The sequence below is a fragment of the Acomys minous genome (assembly GCF_964271855.1).
Source record: "Acomys minous genome assembly, chromosome: 4".
NCBI classification, from domain to species: domain Eukaryota; kingdom Metazoa; phylum Chordata; class Mammalia; order Rodentia; family Muridae; genus Acomys; species Acomys minous.
In genome coordinates, this window is record NC_140486.1 from 30,916,421 (window position 1) to 30,928,553 (window position 12,133).

General features: G+C 45.1%; 1 protein-coding gene across 2 annotated transcripts in view; it reads left to right on the plus strand.

The window, feature by feature from the left end:
• The window catches only part of ALDH7A1 (aldehyde dehydrogenase 7 family member A1), a 37,845-nt gene that overhangs the window by 12,879 nt on the left and 12,833 nt on the right, over positions 1–12,133 (plus strand). For both annotated transcript variants that reach the window (XR_014778811.1, XM_084779732.1), the window contains exons 7-11: positions 1,470–1,514; positions 4,423–4,500; positions 6,387–6,484; positions 10,113–10,154; positions 11,089–11,183. Coding sequence is in view for 1 of the 2 variants with exons in the window: in XM_084779732.1 (XP_084635858.1) it covers positions 1,470–1,514; positions 4,423–4,500; positions 6,387–6,484; positions 10,113–10,154; positions 11,089–11,183 (358 nt within the window). In the remaining variant the exon portion in view is untranslated. The remainder of the gene's footprint in view (positions 1–1,469; positions 1,515–4,422; positions 4,501–6,386; positions 6,485–10,112; positions 10,155–11,088; positions 11,184–12,133) is intronic.

Consider the following 12,133-nt stretch of genomic DNA (forward strand, 5'->3'; position numbering starts at 1 on the left):
GATGTTTCTACCACAAGTGGAGGTATTGTGTATCAGTTCTGATACTGAATACCGACCTGGAGTTAGGCTCCATAGGCTAATGGCGCAGTCTTCCGTAGAACTGCCCCCACTGGCCGGGCGTGGTGGCCAAATGCCTTTAATCCCAGCACTTGGGAGTCAGAGCCTGGTGGATCTCTGAGAATGAGGCCAGCCTGGTTTACAGAGTGAGTCTAGGGCAGCCAAGGCTACACAGAGAAACCCTGTTTTCAAAAACAAAAACAAAAACAAAAAAAACCCCTGCCCCCAGTTTAGATGGATTGATTGATTGATTTGATTTTTTTTTTTTAAAGGAAGACTCTGAACCCTTACATCTATGTTTTAAGTGCTGGGATTATAGGCTACCATCTCCAGAATTTACTTTATTTATGTATAGATTTATTTTTTGAGACAGGATCTCACTCTGTAGCCCAGACAATCTTTGTGCCACAGGGTGCAGAGATTATAAGTGGGCATCAGTGTGCACAACCAACTTTACTAGTGTTAAATAATGCCTTCAGTAGTGGCATTCTTTATAAAACAGAGGGTGGTGTGAAGGCTTAATGATTTGGTACCGTTTTGCTGAAGGAACTTGTGCTTTCTGCTTGGGCTTTTTTTTTTTTTTTAAATATTTTTATTTAATTTTTAAATTTATGTGTATTGGTGTGAGGGTGTCAGATCTTGGAGTTACAGTTGTGAGCTGCCATATGGGTGCTGGGAATTGAACCTGGGACCTTTGGAAGACCAGCCGGTGCTCTTAACCACTGAGCCAACTCTCCAGCCCCCTGCTTGGGCTTTTTCATTGCTGTGACCAGCTGCCTGGTACAAGGCAACTTAATGGAAGAAGGCTTATTTTGGGTCACGAGTGGAGGTCCAGAGAGAGTCCACCGTGGCAGAGACGGCGTGGTGGTGGGACCAGCTTGCTCATATCTGTTCAGTCAGGAAACAGAAAGAATGCTAGCATTCATCTGGCTTTCTCCTTTCTCCCCTTCTGAAAAAATTCAGTCAAGGAGCCCGGTCATGGTGCAGTGCTACCCATGTTTGGGGGGGAGGTTGTCCCCTTCACTTAATGGTGTCTGGAAGACCCTTCATAAGCACATCTGAGGCCTCAGTCGTGTGTTCTCAGTACCTAGGCAGTGCTTAGTCCACTCAAACTGACAGTCCTGATTAAGGATCGAACAGTGTTGAAATCCAGTAGGTTAGTAAATGACAGTATAACAACAGTGTAACAGTTCTGGTGGTCCTGCAGCAAGTGGGCTCAGCAGGTGTCCTTGTCCATTGTGTCTCCTAGATGCCACCTGAAGGGTGGGTTTCCATTTCAGCGATAATTTGTTGTCTAATTGGAAGGAACCTTTTCTCCTGAACTTTTTTTTTTTAAGTAATGAAAGGTATTTACTTACTTCTTAAGTTAATTTTCTGTCTCTCTCTCTCCCCCTTCTTTTAAATGTCTCCAGGAAAGGAGCGCCCACAACTTCCCTTGTTAGTGTAGCTGTCACAAAGTAAGTATGTGTGGCTTGTTTTCTCCTGGGTATGATATATTTTTTGCAAGGGTGATTGACAGGCGCTGTTCTTTCTTTTCTTGTTGTTGGTTGTTTGTTTGTTTTTTCAAGACAGGATTTCTCTCTGTATAGCCCTGGCTGTCCTGGAACTCTTTTTATAGACCAGGCTGGCCTCGAACTCACAGAGATCCATCAGCCTCTGCCTCCTAAGTGCTAGGATTAAAGATGTGCACCACCAAGCCTGGCAGCTGCCGCCTTCTTATCCTTCAGTTTTTATATTGAGTTCTGTCTTCTTTGGGTGGCTGCCCTGCCCATATCCCCTACACCAGACTCTACATCCCCTTCCGCTGTGGAACTGCTGACTCCTAGGGCACTGGGTTTTTAACAGTGGGGGGGCTTTAACAGTTTGTTTAAGCATAGAGATCAAATAAATTTTTCCTTTGGTAGTAACACTTTTATATTACTTTCGAAGCCATGTCATTTAATTTATCCCTTTGGAAGGATGCCAAATATTGACATGCATGTTGAACTTTTCTAGACATTTTATCACTTGAAAAATAAAAACATTTGCAGCAGAAAAGAAATAACCCTGGCACTTTTGGGACTGTGTTTATTTGGTAACTATCCAACAAGCTTATGGCTGAGAAGCCCTCTGCCACTGTGCTGGGGACTGAATTTAGGACCTTAAATATGCTAGGTAAGTGTCCTACCATGAGATATTTTATCAGTCAAGTGACTAGACTATTAACAAAACAGAGAACTGATTAATGCACGATTTAGCACTATTTAAAAAGAATTACATTTTTATTAAAAAATTATAAGTACCACATTTACTTATATTTGAGACCTTTACTGCTCTGAGGTCATAAAATCAATACTACCAACTTCGATTCATTGGCTTCTCCTGGTCTATTTAATCTTGATGCTTATTTCCAGTGGTTGCATGGTCTTCTTTGTGACTTAAGAATTTTTGATAAGCCAGGCGTGGTGGCGCATGCCTGTAATCCCAGCACTGAGGAGGCACAGAGCTAGGCAGATCGCTGTGAGTTTGAGGCCAGCCTGGTCTGCAAAGTGAGTCTAGGCAGCCAAGGCTACACAGAGAAACCCTGTCTCAAAAAACAAACAAACAAAAAAGGAGTTTGGGAAAAGAAAAGAATTTTTGATAAGAGAGCTTATTGCACAAGGTTGTCTTCTACCCTCTACACATACACTGTGACATGTGTTTACCCACACTCACATATGCATATTATAGACCCTCTGGCCTCCATACACACACACACATACACACACACACACACACACACACACACACACACACACAAGATGCCTCTGTTCCTGGAACTCACGTGGTAGAAGGAAAGAACATATTCCTATATCCTATGTCCTCTATTCTCCACATGCATACTATGGCACACATGTTCACACACACACACACACACACACACACACACACACACACACACACAAAAGAAATAGTTAAAATGTAATTAAGGCTGAATGTGGTGACACACACCTTTAATGCTAGCATGTAGGAGGCAGAGAGGTAGGTGGGTCTCTGTTACTTTGAGGTCAGCCTGGCCCACATAGCAAGTTCTAGGCCAACCAGGACTATATAGTAAGACCCCGTCTCAAAAACAAAAACATCAACAAAAAAGTAATTAAAACAAAACAACAACAAAAACCCTCTACTGCTTCAGAACATTAAACAAAACAAAAAGAAGGTAGGCTATTTTGCCTTAGTTAAAAGGAATATGGCTATTACCCTTGATTAAAAGAAGTAATGTGATAATGCCTTCTAAGAGTGCTCAAATAAAGTGTTAAGTGGAAATATTACGATGATGAGATTCCTCAGGCAACTTTTTGTTTTGTTTTGTTTAGAGACAGGGTCTCTCTGTGTAGCCTTGGCTGTCCTGGACTCGCTTTGTAGACCAGGTTGGCCTCGAACTCACAACGATCCACCTGCCTCTGCCTCCCGAGTGCTGGGATTAAAGGTGTGCACTGCCACCATGCCCGGCCCTCCTCAGGCAACTTTTAAAATGGCTTGCGAGTTGTTGCTGAGTTCCTGACTAAAATAGCATTGGTTTGGGTACTAGTCTTGGTTTTAGCCGTTTCCTTTTCTTCAGTTTTGAAGAGTTTGGATGTTCCTGTGGAGTGTAATGTATTCTGGAGCCCTTCCCCTGGTGGCCTGCTTCCTCCAGTTTAGCCCCATCTCTTGCCTTTCTCCACCTCCCCGGAACTTATCACCCACATCTCCCAGGATGTGATTTGGTCGGAGCTCAGTCTGCACACACAGAGGAGGGCTCTTCTGATCTCTCAGGTCCTTCTTAATGCATTCAAGTTGGCATCAAGAGTAGCCATCACCCTGAGTTTAAAAGCCTAGTGCCCCCCGGGCTTCGTCCTTATGCACTTCACTGCTGAGCGCATCCCAGCCTCCAGTCTGCCATGTCTACTCAGATGTGTTGTCATAGTTGGGCAGAAAAGATTTCATGAAATGCTTTGTAACCACCCAAGCAATGCTTTCTATCTCCTATTCCTTTACTTTAACACTCTATTTTATTTTATTTTTTTTGGTTTTTCGAGACAAGGTTTCTCTGTGTAGCCTTGTCTATCCTGGACTAACTTTGTAGACCAGGCTGGCCTTGAACTCACAGCGATCCACATGCCTCTGCCTCCCGAGTGCTGGGATTAAAGGCGCACACCACCACGCCCGTCACAACACTCTATTTTAAACACAAACTACAGCCTATAAGCGTTTGCCATCCTTATTTGTAATCTGTGAGGAAAAACCCAGGTCTCTGAGTGTTTGAGGAGTCAGTTGTAAAGGGAAGTCATGTGATAGGGGTTTCTCTATTTATGAAAATGCTGAGTGGAGTGAGTGGCTGAGCAGTGCCTGCTGTTTCCACCCTAGGATCATAGCCAAGGTTCTGGAGGACAATCAGCTGCCTGGGGCCATTTGTTCGCTGACTTGCGGTGGAGCAGATATCGGGTAGGTGAGCGGACGAACAGCATCCTTCTGTAGAAGGACCCTGGATTGATCGATCGGTGGGCATCTGCTACCATCATAACGTCACCTAGTGCAGCAAAGCAGCTGAGGCTGTTAATCCTGGAGACCTGTTGTGCTCTTTTTTTTTTTTTTTTTTTAAAGATTTACTTATTTATTATGCATTCAGTATTCTGCCTGCATGTACACCTGAACTCCGGAAGAGGGCACCAGATCTCATTATAGATGGTTGTGAGCCACCATGTGGTTGCTGGGAATTGAACTCATGACCTCCGGAAGAGCAGACAGTACTCTTAACCACTGAGCCATCTCTCCAGCCCCTGTTGTGCTCTTGTTAGTGTGCAACCTTCCATAGTTTCCTGATACTTGCTTTTTTTTTAGTTTTTTGAGATAGGTTTTCTCTGGGTAGCCTTGGCTGTCCTGGACTCACTTGGTAGACCAGGCTGGCCTCGAACTCACATAGATCCACCTGCCTCTGCCTCCCGAGTGCTGGGATTAAAGACCTGTGCCGCCCCACCCAGCTTAATTTTCTGATACTTGAGGTATCCAGGGGCCTAGTAAAGCAAAGCTGGGATATCGCACTCTGGGCCTGAGGACTTAGTCCACTATCAGTTCCTTAGCTGACTGAAAAGGGGCCTGAGTGCTTTTCAGGCCAGGTGGTGGAGTGCTTGTGTAGCATGCATGAAACTCTGGGTTCAGTTCCTAGCACTGCATGTACCAGATGTGGTGACACATCCCTATGATGTCAGCACTCTGGAGGTGGAGGCAGGAAGGTCAAGAGTTCAAGGTCATCCTCAGCTATGTGGCAAGTTTGAGACCCTATCTAGAAAAAAAAGGCTGTTGGGGTTTTAAACTGCCACAAGACTCATATACTGTAGAACCCTCTCTTTGAAACGGTACCACTTGGTGGGGGTTTGTTAGTTTTTGTTTTGGTGTTGGGGTGGCCTAGGCAAGGGTTCTCCCACGGAGTTGCACTCTGAGCTGGTACCGAGTAGCTTTTACAAGATAAAGTGTATTGCAACCATCGCTATCTTATTCCAGGATGCTTAGATCACACCAGGAAAAAACCTTACAACGCCCATACCCACTTCCCATCGTCTTCCCCAAGTTTGTGACGTTTATTAATGCACTTTTGTTTCTATGACTTTTTGTTTTGGGCCCATTTTGTGTAAATGGAGTCATATAATCCGAACTCTTTTGTGACTCTCTTTTGTGAGGTCACAGCGTCTTGAATCTGGAACTGGCTAAAATTGTCCCAAATCGTTGTGAAAGTTGGGGTCACTTTTTGTTACCAGGTTAGACTTTGACGAAGGAGGTGCCAAGTCTGTCACCATGCTGGTCTAAGATGTTAGGCTCTTCTTTGTGTGAGAATATTAGAAAACCCCTTCTCCCACCTCCCTGCCCCCCAGCCCCCGGGGTACCCAGGGAAGTGTTTTTAAATGTCTCTGAAACAAAGAGTGTTGTATACTTCTCTGTTCTTGCATTCTGGACATAGCTGGCCTTGGCATAGGTCAGTAGCGTGTGGAGCACCTTGCTAAGCAGAGCCACCTGGCTTGCAGACACTCATGCTTGGAGCTTGAACCCAAGGACTCCCTAGGAACATGCTGTCTTAGTTCCTTCTCAGTACAGGAAGAGCTTTCTTCATGAACTAAGGAGGCTCCCTAAACGGCTGCCACACAGCTCACAGAACAGGTCAGCCTGCTCTCCCAGTGGCTCTGCTCGTGAAAAATTGGTTTCATTACCTCGTGCTCTTGGGACAGACCTCCTTGGAACCTTGACTGTCTCGCTGAGAGCTCATAGCATGCTTCTTGCTGGTACTGCTGTGATTTCTAAGTGCTCTTGCTTGGGTGACCTTTTTTTGTTCCCTGCAGCACAGCAATGGCCAAAGATGAGCGTGTGAACCTGCTGTCCTTCACGGGGAGCACTCAGGTGGGGAAGCAGGTGGCCCTCATGGTGCAGGAGAGGTTCGGTAAGTGCTGGCTTTGTGGGGAGGAGTTGAATCAGTATATGATCTCTGAAGTTTTCCTTTTGCAGGGCCTGGGGGTGCACTAGAGGCAGAGGCAAATGGACCTCTGTGGACTCAAGGCCAGCCTGGTCTATGTAGTGAGTTCCAGGCCAACCAGGACTATATTGTGACCCTGTCTCAACACCTCAACCCCTAACAAACAACAAACCAAGCAAAAAAAAAAAAAACAAAAACAAAAACAAACAAACAAAAAACCTCAACAAAATAAAAGGTCAATAAGGTTATATAGGATGCAAGCTTAACCTTAAAAAATTATATTTCTGTGGAATAACAATGAATGACTTAAAAATGAAGTTTATAAAACAGTTCCACTTACAGTGATATCAAAAGAATAAAAACATCGACATGAATTTAAAGTATGCTAGTCTTTTGTGCAAAATACCCATTGAAAGACATTAAGACCTAAATAAATGGAAAGACATTTCATTTTCACTTTTCATAGTGTTTAGGCTTGTTAGGGTCCAATTCTTCCCAGGCGATCTGTGGGCTTTACAGTATACCAGAAGAATAAGGTCAAAAGAGCAGCCCACAGAAAGGCACAGGATCCTGGCAAGTCATTTCTCTGATAAGGAGCATGTGTCTAGGGTATAGAAGAAATGTTTTTAGACAGGATATCACTGTGTGGCTGTGGCTGGCATGGTACCTGTTATGCAGACTAGTCTGGCCTTGAACTCACAGAGATGCACCTGTCTCTGCTTCCTGAATGCTAGGATTAAAGGAGCGCATAGAATATAGAAACTCTTAAAGCTCAACAACGTAAAGACAAACGCTATACATTTTTTTTTTGTAGTGCCAGGTTTAGACCCGGGGCCTTATCTGTATGAGACAAGTGAGCGACTTTCCCAACCACAAATACTGCCATTCAGAAGTGGGCAGTGGGGGCTGGCAAGATGGCTCATGGGCTAAGAGCATTTCCCTCGCAACCCTGATAACTGAGTTTAATTCCTGGAACTTACCTTAAAAAGCTGGTGGCTCGCATCTGCCGGCCCAGCTCTCCTGTTGTGAGATGGGAGACAAGGGAGACAGGAGAATCACCTGGAGGCTCACCTACATAGTTTGGTGATTGAAATAGCGGGAGACACTGCCTCGAAAACAAGGTGGAAGCAAAGAGCCAACTCCCCAAAAGTTATCCTCTCACATCCATACGCATGTTGTGATACCTGTGCCCTTGTGTGTGTATGCTCTCTCTCTCTCTCTCTCTCTCTCTCTCTCTCTCTCGCTCTCTCTCTCGCTCTCTCTCTCTCTCTCTCTCTCTCTCTCACACACACACACACACACACACACTAAATAGAAAGAGTAACTGAAAAACGGGCAGTAGGTTTGAACAAACACCTCATGTGTGTAGTAAGAGATGGTCAGTGTCATTTGTGTCTCTTCATGGGAGGAGAGTTTCCACCTTCTCACCATCTCGTTGCACAAGGCAGTAGCTTGCTGTCCTTGCTTAAGCAGCTCAGTAGGATTGCAAAGCCTTGAGTACATTTGGCTGTCTTGAGTACTTTTGTTTGGGAGGGGGCTGGGGATTGGCAGTTAGAAGGGAGGTTGGAGAGCAGTTACTGGGAGTGCACAGAAGGCACAGGTCAACTCATTTTGCCAAGTGTATCCAGGAAGGGGAAACTGCTGTCTTCCGTACAGCAGAATCTTCCGTGTTCGTCTTATCCCCTATCATGTGCCGTGCGGTCAGCAGTGAGCCTGCTCTAAATTGCTTCTCACCTGAGAAACTGGAGCTGGTGCGTCCTCAGAGGCTTTGCTGATGGCAGCTGTAGCTTCCACTCTTACTGTCCACTGCATGCTCACCTGCTTCAGAGCCGTGGAGGTGAGGATGTACTGTCCTGTGTCGGGCTCCTGCTACTTCAGATAAGTTATTGTTGAGGAAACACAGTCAAAAGAGATGGATGAAACACATATCCGTACAATTGAGGCAGCTCTCAGGTCTTTACGCTGGGGGGGGGGGCTGAGATGAGCCGGACATTCAGAGAATTCTGTATGACGTGTCCAGAATATGAGTGAGTTGGTGTTACATGTCAAGAGTTCTCCTGTTCACAGGCTTTGACAGTGACCTGAGTAGATAGTGAAAAAAACCAAAACCAAAACCAAAAAAACCCAGATAATGAAAAGAACCGACAACGAATATCTTCAACACTGACTGGTTAAATAGATATGCTGCGGTGTGCCATCACGATGGAGCGCCATGCACTGATTTCATTCTTCGCCCTGCTGGGAGTCTCCACGCCATTATCTTCTCTCGTCCCCCTTCAGCCTCTGCTTCTTTCCTCTCCTAAGCTTCTAACTTCTGCTTTCATTCATGTCGTGTGTGTGTGTGTGTGTGTGTGTGTGTGTGTGTGTGTGTGTGTGTGAGAGAGAGAGAGAGAGAGAGACAGAGACAGAGACAGAGACAGAGACAGAGAGAGAAAGCAGTGAGACCCACACACCCAGTGAGTGTCTTAAAAAAAATTTTTTTTGAGCCAGGTGTAGTGGTGCACATCTTTAATCCCAGCAATCGAAAGGCAGAGGCAGGTGGATTGCTCTGAGTTCCAGGCCAGCCTGGTCCATAAAGAGAGTCTAAAACAGCCAGGGCTCTGTGTAACAAAGAAACCCTGTCTTGAAAAACCAAAATAAATAAAATTTTCTGGTTAGATTTTATAGTATGTGTGTACATGTTTGTATGTGTGCTTATATACACACACACACATACAATGCACACGTGGAGGTAAAAGGACAAATTGCAGGACTCAGTTCTTTTCTAACCATGTGGGTCTTGGGGGTTGAACTCAGGCTTGGCTATAGGTACCTTTTTTTGCTGAGCCATCTTACTGGCCCTAGTGCTTTTCATTAGGGTTGCTTAAAGGATTGAGGTTTGTTTACAGGAGCACAGATGCTTTACCGTTGCTATACCACTGAAGACAATATCTCTCCCTCCTCCATCAACCATTAACTATGTATAAGTCCTCAGGGACCGGTGGGACCCCGTGGGTTCCTTCCTCCTTTTCCATGACAGGGTGTTGACAGACCCCATCTTATGCAGGTAGTCACACAGCTCTGTTGAGTTAATTGCCATAGCACATTCTGCCTTGAAGTCACTGTTTCAGCTACTGTCCCCATCTGTGATTTTTTCCAGTTCTTGGGAGGGCATGATAGGCGTGGCCTATCTCATTCATAGTGGGTGTTCAGCAGTCATTAATTCTCAGCACTTTGACCACTTACGAGTCCCTCAGTCACTGCTGACCACCATACAGCTTCTCTGACCACAGCTGGCAGCAGCAGCAGCAGCAGCAGCAGCAGCTGCAGCTGTTTACATAATGGTTTGTGATTTACTCTAGAATGTGCAAATGTGCATGGGCTTACACACACACATAGTGTGTGCATATAATTCATACCCACTCTCAGTGTATTTCCCAAGAACACATAGTCTCTTCTGTAACCATGGGGCAATGATGTAATTGCCATAAATACCATTGTTAAGCCACTGTATTAATCAGGAAGTAAGTGAAAAGATAACTGGGATGGCTCTACTGTGAGGCAGTATGCATTGAGTACTGAAATAGGAATTAACTGTGTCTGCTCTATTTTACAGGGAGAAGCTTGCTAGAGCTTGGAGGAAACAATGCCATTATAGGTGAGGCTGCCCTGGTTCACGTTGATTTCTGTACAGTCATCTTGAATACATGCAACTTGCACAGGGACTCATGCTTTCTGTGCTCTCTGCTTGGGACCCGAGTTTTCCTTAGGAGTGAGGACACAAATTTGGCTTAAAGGAAGATGGAACTAAGAAGAATCAGGCTTCATGTTGGGCAAAGGTTACTGGGGCTCTTGAATGTTGGCATGGGACATCTGTTGTCTCTAACATGGCATTACATCTTCATGCTTTTTCTTCTCTTGTTTTCTAGAAACTGACGATGTGCTTTTCTAGAATAATCAATTGTTTCCAAGGTGACTTGTGATTTCCTTAGGTTTCAGACACATAAAGTTGATCTTTAGTAGAGTATTGGGGGCTTTCGTGTTAGGAAGCGATAGTTTCTTTTTTATGTGTATCTGTGTTTTGCCTGCATGTATGTCTGAGTCGGGGTGTCAGATCCCCTGGAACTGGAGTTACAGACAGCTGTGAGCTGCCATGTGGATGGTGGGAATTGAACCAGGGTCCTTTGGAAGAGCAGCCAGTGCTCTTAACTGCTGAGCCACCTCAGTGCAGGAAGCTTTATGGCAGTGGGGAGTGGACCGTAACAAGCGACCACCAGATGGTGGCAGAGCTCACAGATTTTCGTGGAGGCAGTAGTGAAGGGTCTCTGAAACAGATGAAAGGTCCAGCTGAGCCTCAGTTTACCTGTGTTTTTGGGTAAAGTTGTAGACCCCCCTGCTCTATGGTCACACACTCTTCTCTGGAAGAAAAGTACGCCTCTTCCCCTCGGATGAGTATCTCTATACCACGAATCTTCGGTTTTGTGATGATTTTTTGATGTTACTGTATTTTTCTAAAGGCATTGTTTTGTACTGTTTACAAATGCTTTGTCTGCCTACTGCACACCGGTGACGCATATTTGTGCTTCTTTAAGCTTTCGAGGACGCAGACCTCAGCTTGGTTCTTCCATCAGCTCTGTTTGCCGCTGTGGGAACAGCTGGCCAAAGGTGTACCAGTGTGAGGCGCCTGGTGAGTGTGTCCACACACATAACTAAGATTGCCCCTTTTCCTTCCTTGAGTGGATTTGTGTGTATCTGTGTATGCTCTGTGTGTTGTGTGCAGGTATCCTCAGAGGCCAAAAAGGGGCATCAGGTCTCCTGGAGCTGAACGGCCCAGCATGTCCTAGGAAACAAACGTGGGTCCTCTGGAAGAGCAGCAAGTGCTCTTTAAGTGCTGAGCCACCTCCCCTGCGTTTTAAACACTTCAGTTTAATGAATTCTGTCTGGTAGGAGACATGGAAGTGCTGCTAGAAAACTATATTCCTTAATCATGAGTGCCAAGCATGTGGTTTTCCTTAACTCCTGTGATGGTGACAGATGCTAACCTGTCCTAAGCTGCAGTGGGCTCATGATAAGTTGACAGAAGCTGGACTCAGGGCTGATACCAACCTTGAGTCAGACTCCATGGCGAACATGGACAGTAGCTTTGCTTTTCCGTAAGCATTTCAAATATTTTTAGGTTTTGGTCTCAAGCCTTAGATCTGACTTAATGTTATGTGGCTTATTGAAAAACAAATGCCCCTTCGTGTCTGTCCTTCCCTTAGGTGTCTATGTGGGTAATCCTAGGGCTTGGAGGTTGAGGTCTGAGAGCCCTTAGAGCCCAGGAATTTGAGTCTAGTCTGGGTGGTGTCTTTAACGCCTGCCCCCCTTCCCAGGTATATACACATGCACACCACACACACACACACACACACACACACACACACAAACACATCTGTATAAGGACGTGGTGTTTAGCTTCAGTGTGTTCAGTGTGGGGGATGTGGATAGCTTAATCTATATGCTACATTGAGTTGGATTTCGATTTAGCAATACAGCCTTGATTGATTGATTTTGTAGCTCTCACTATAGTGAGATACTAGAACTAAATAAGTTTTAAGTACAAAATCTGGCTACATTTACATTAAAAAGGTGCAGCTG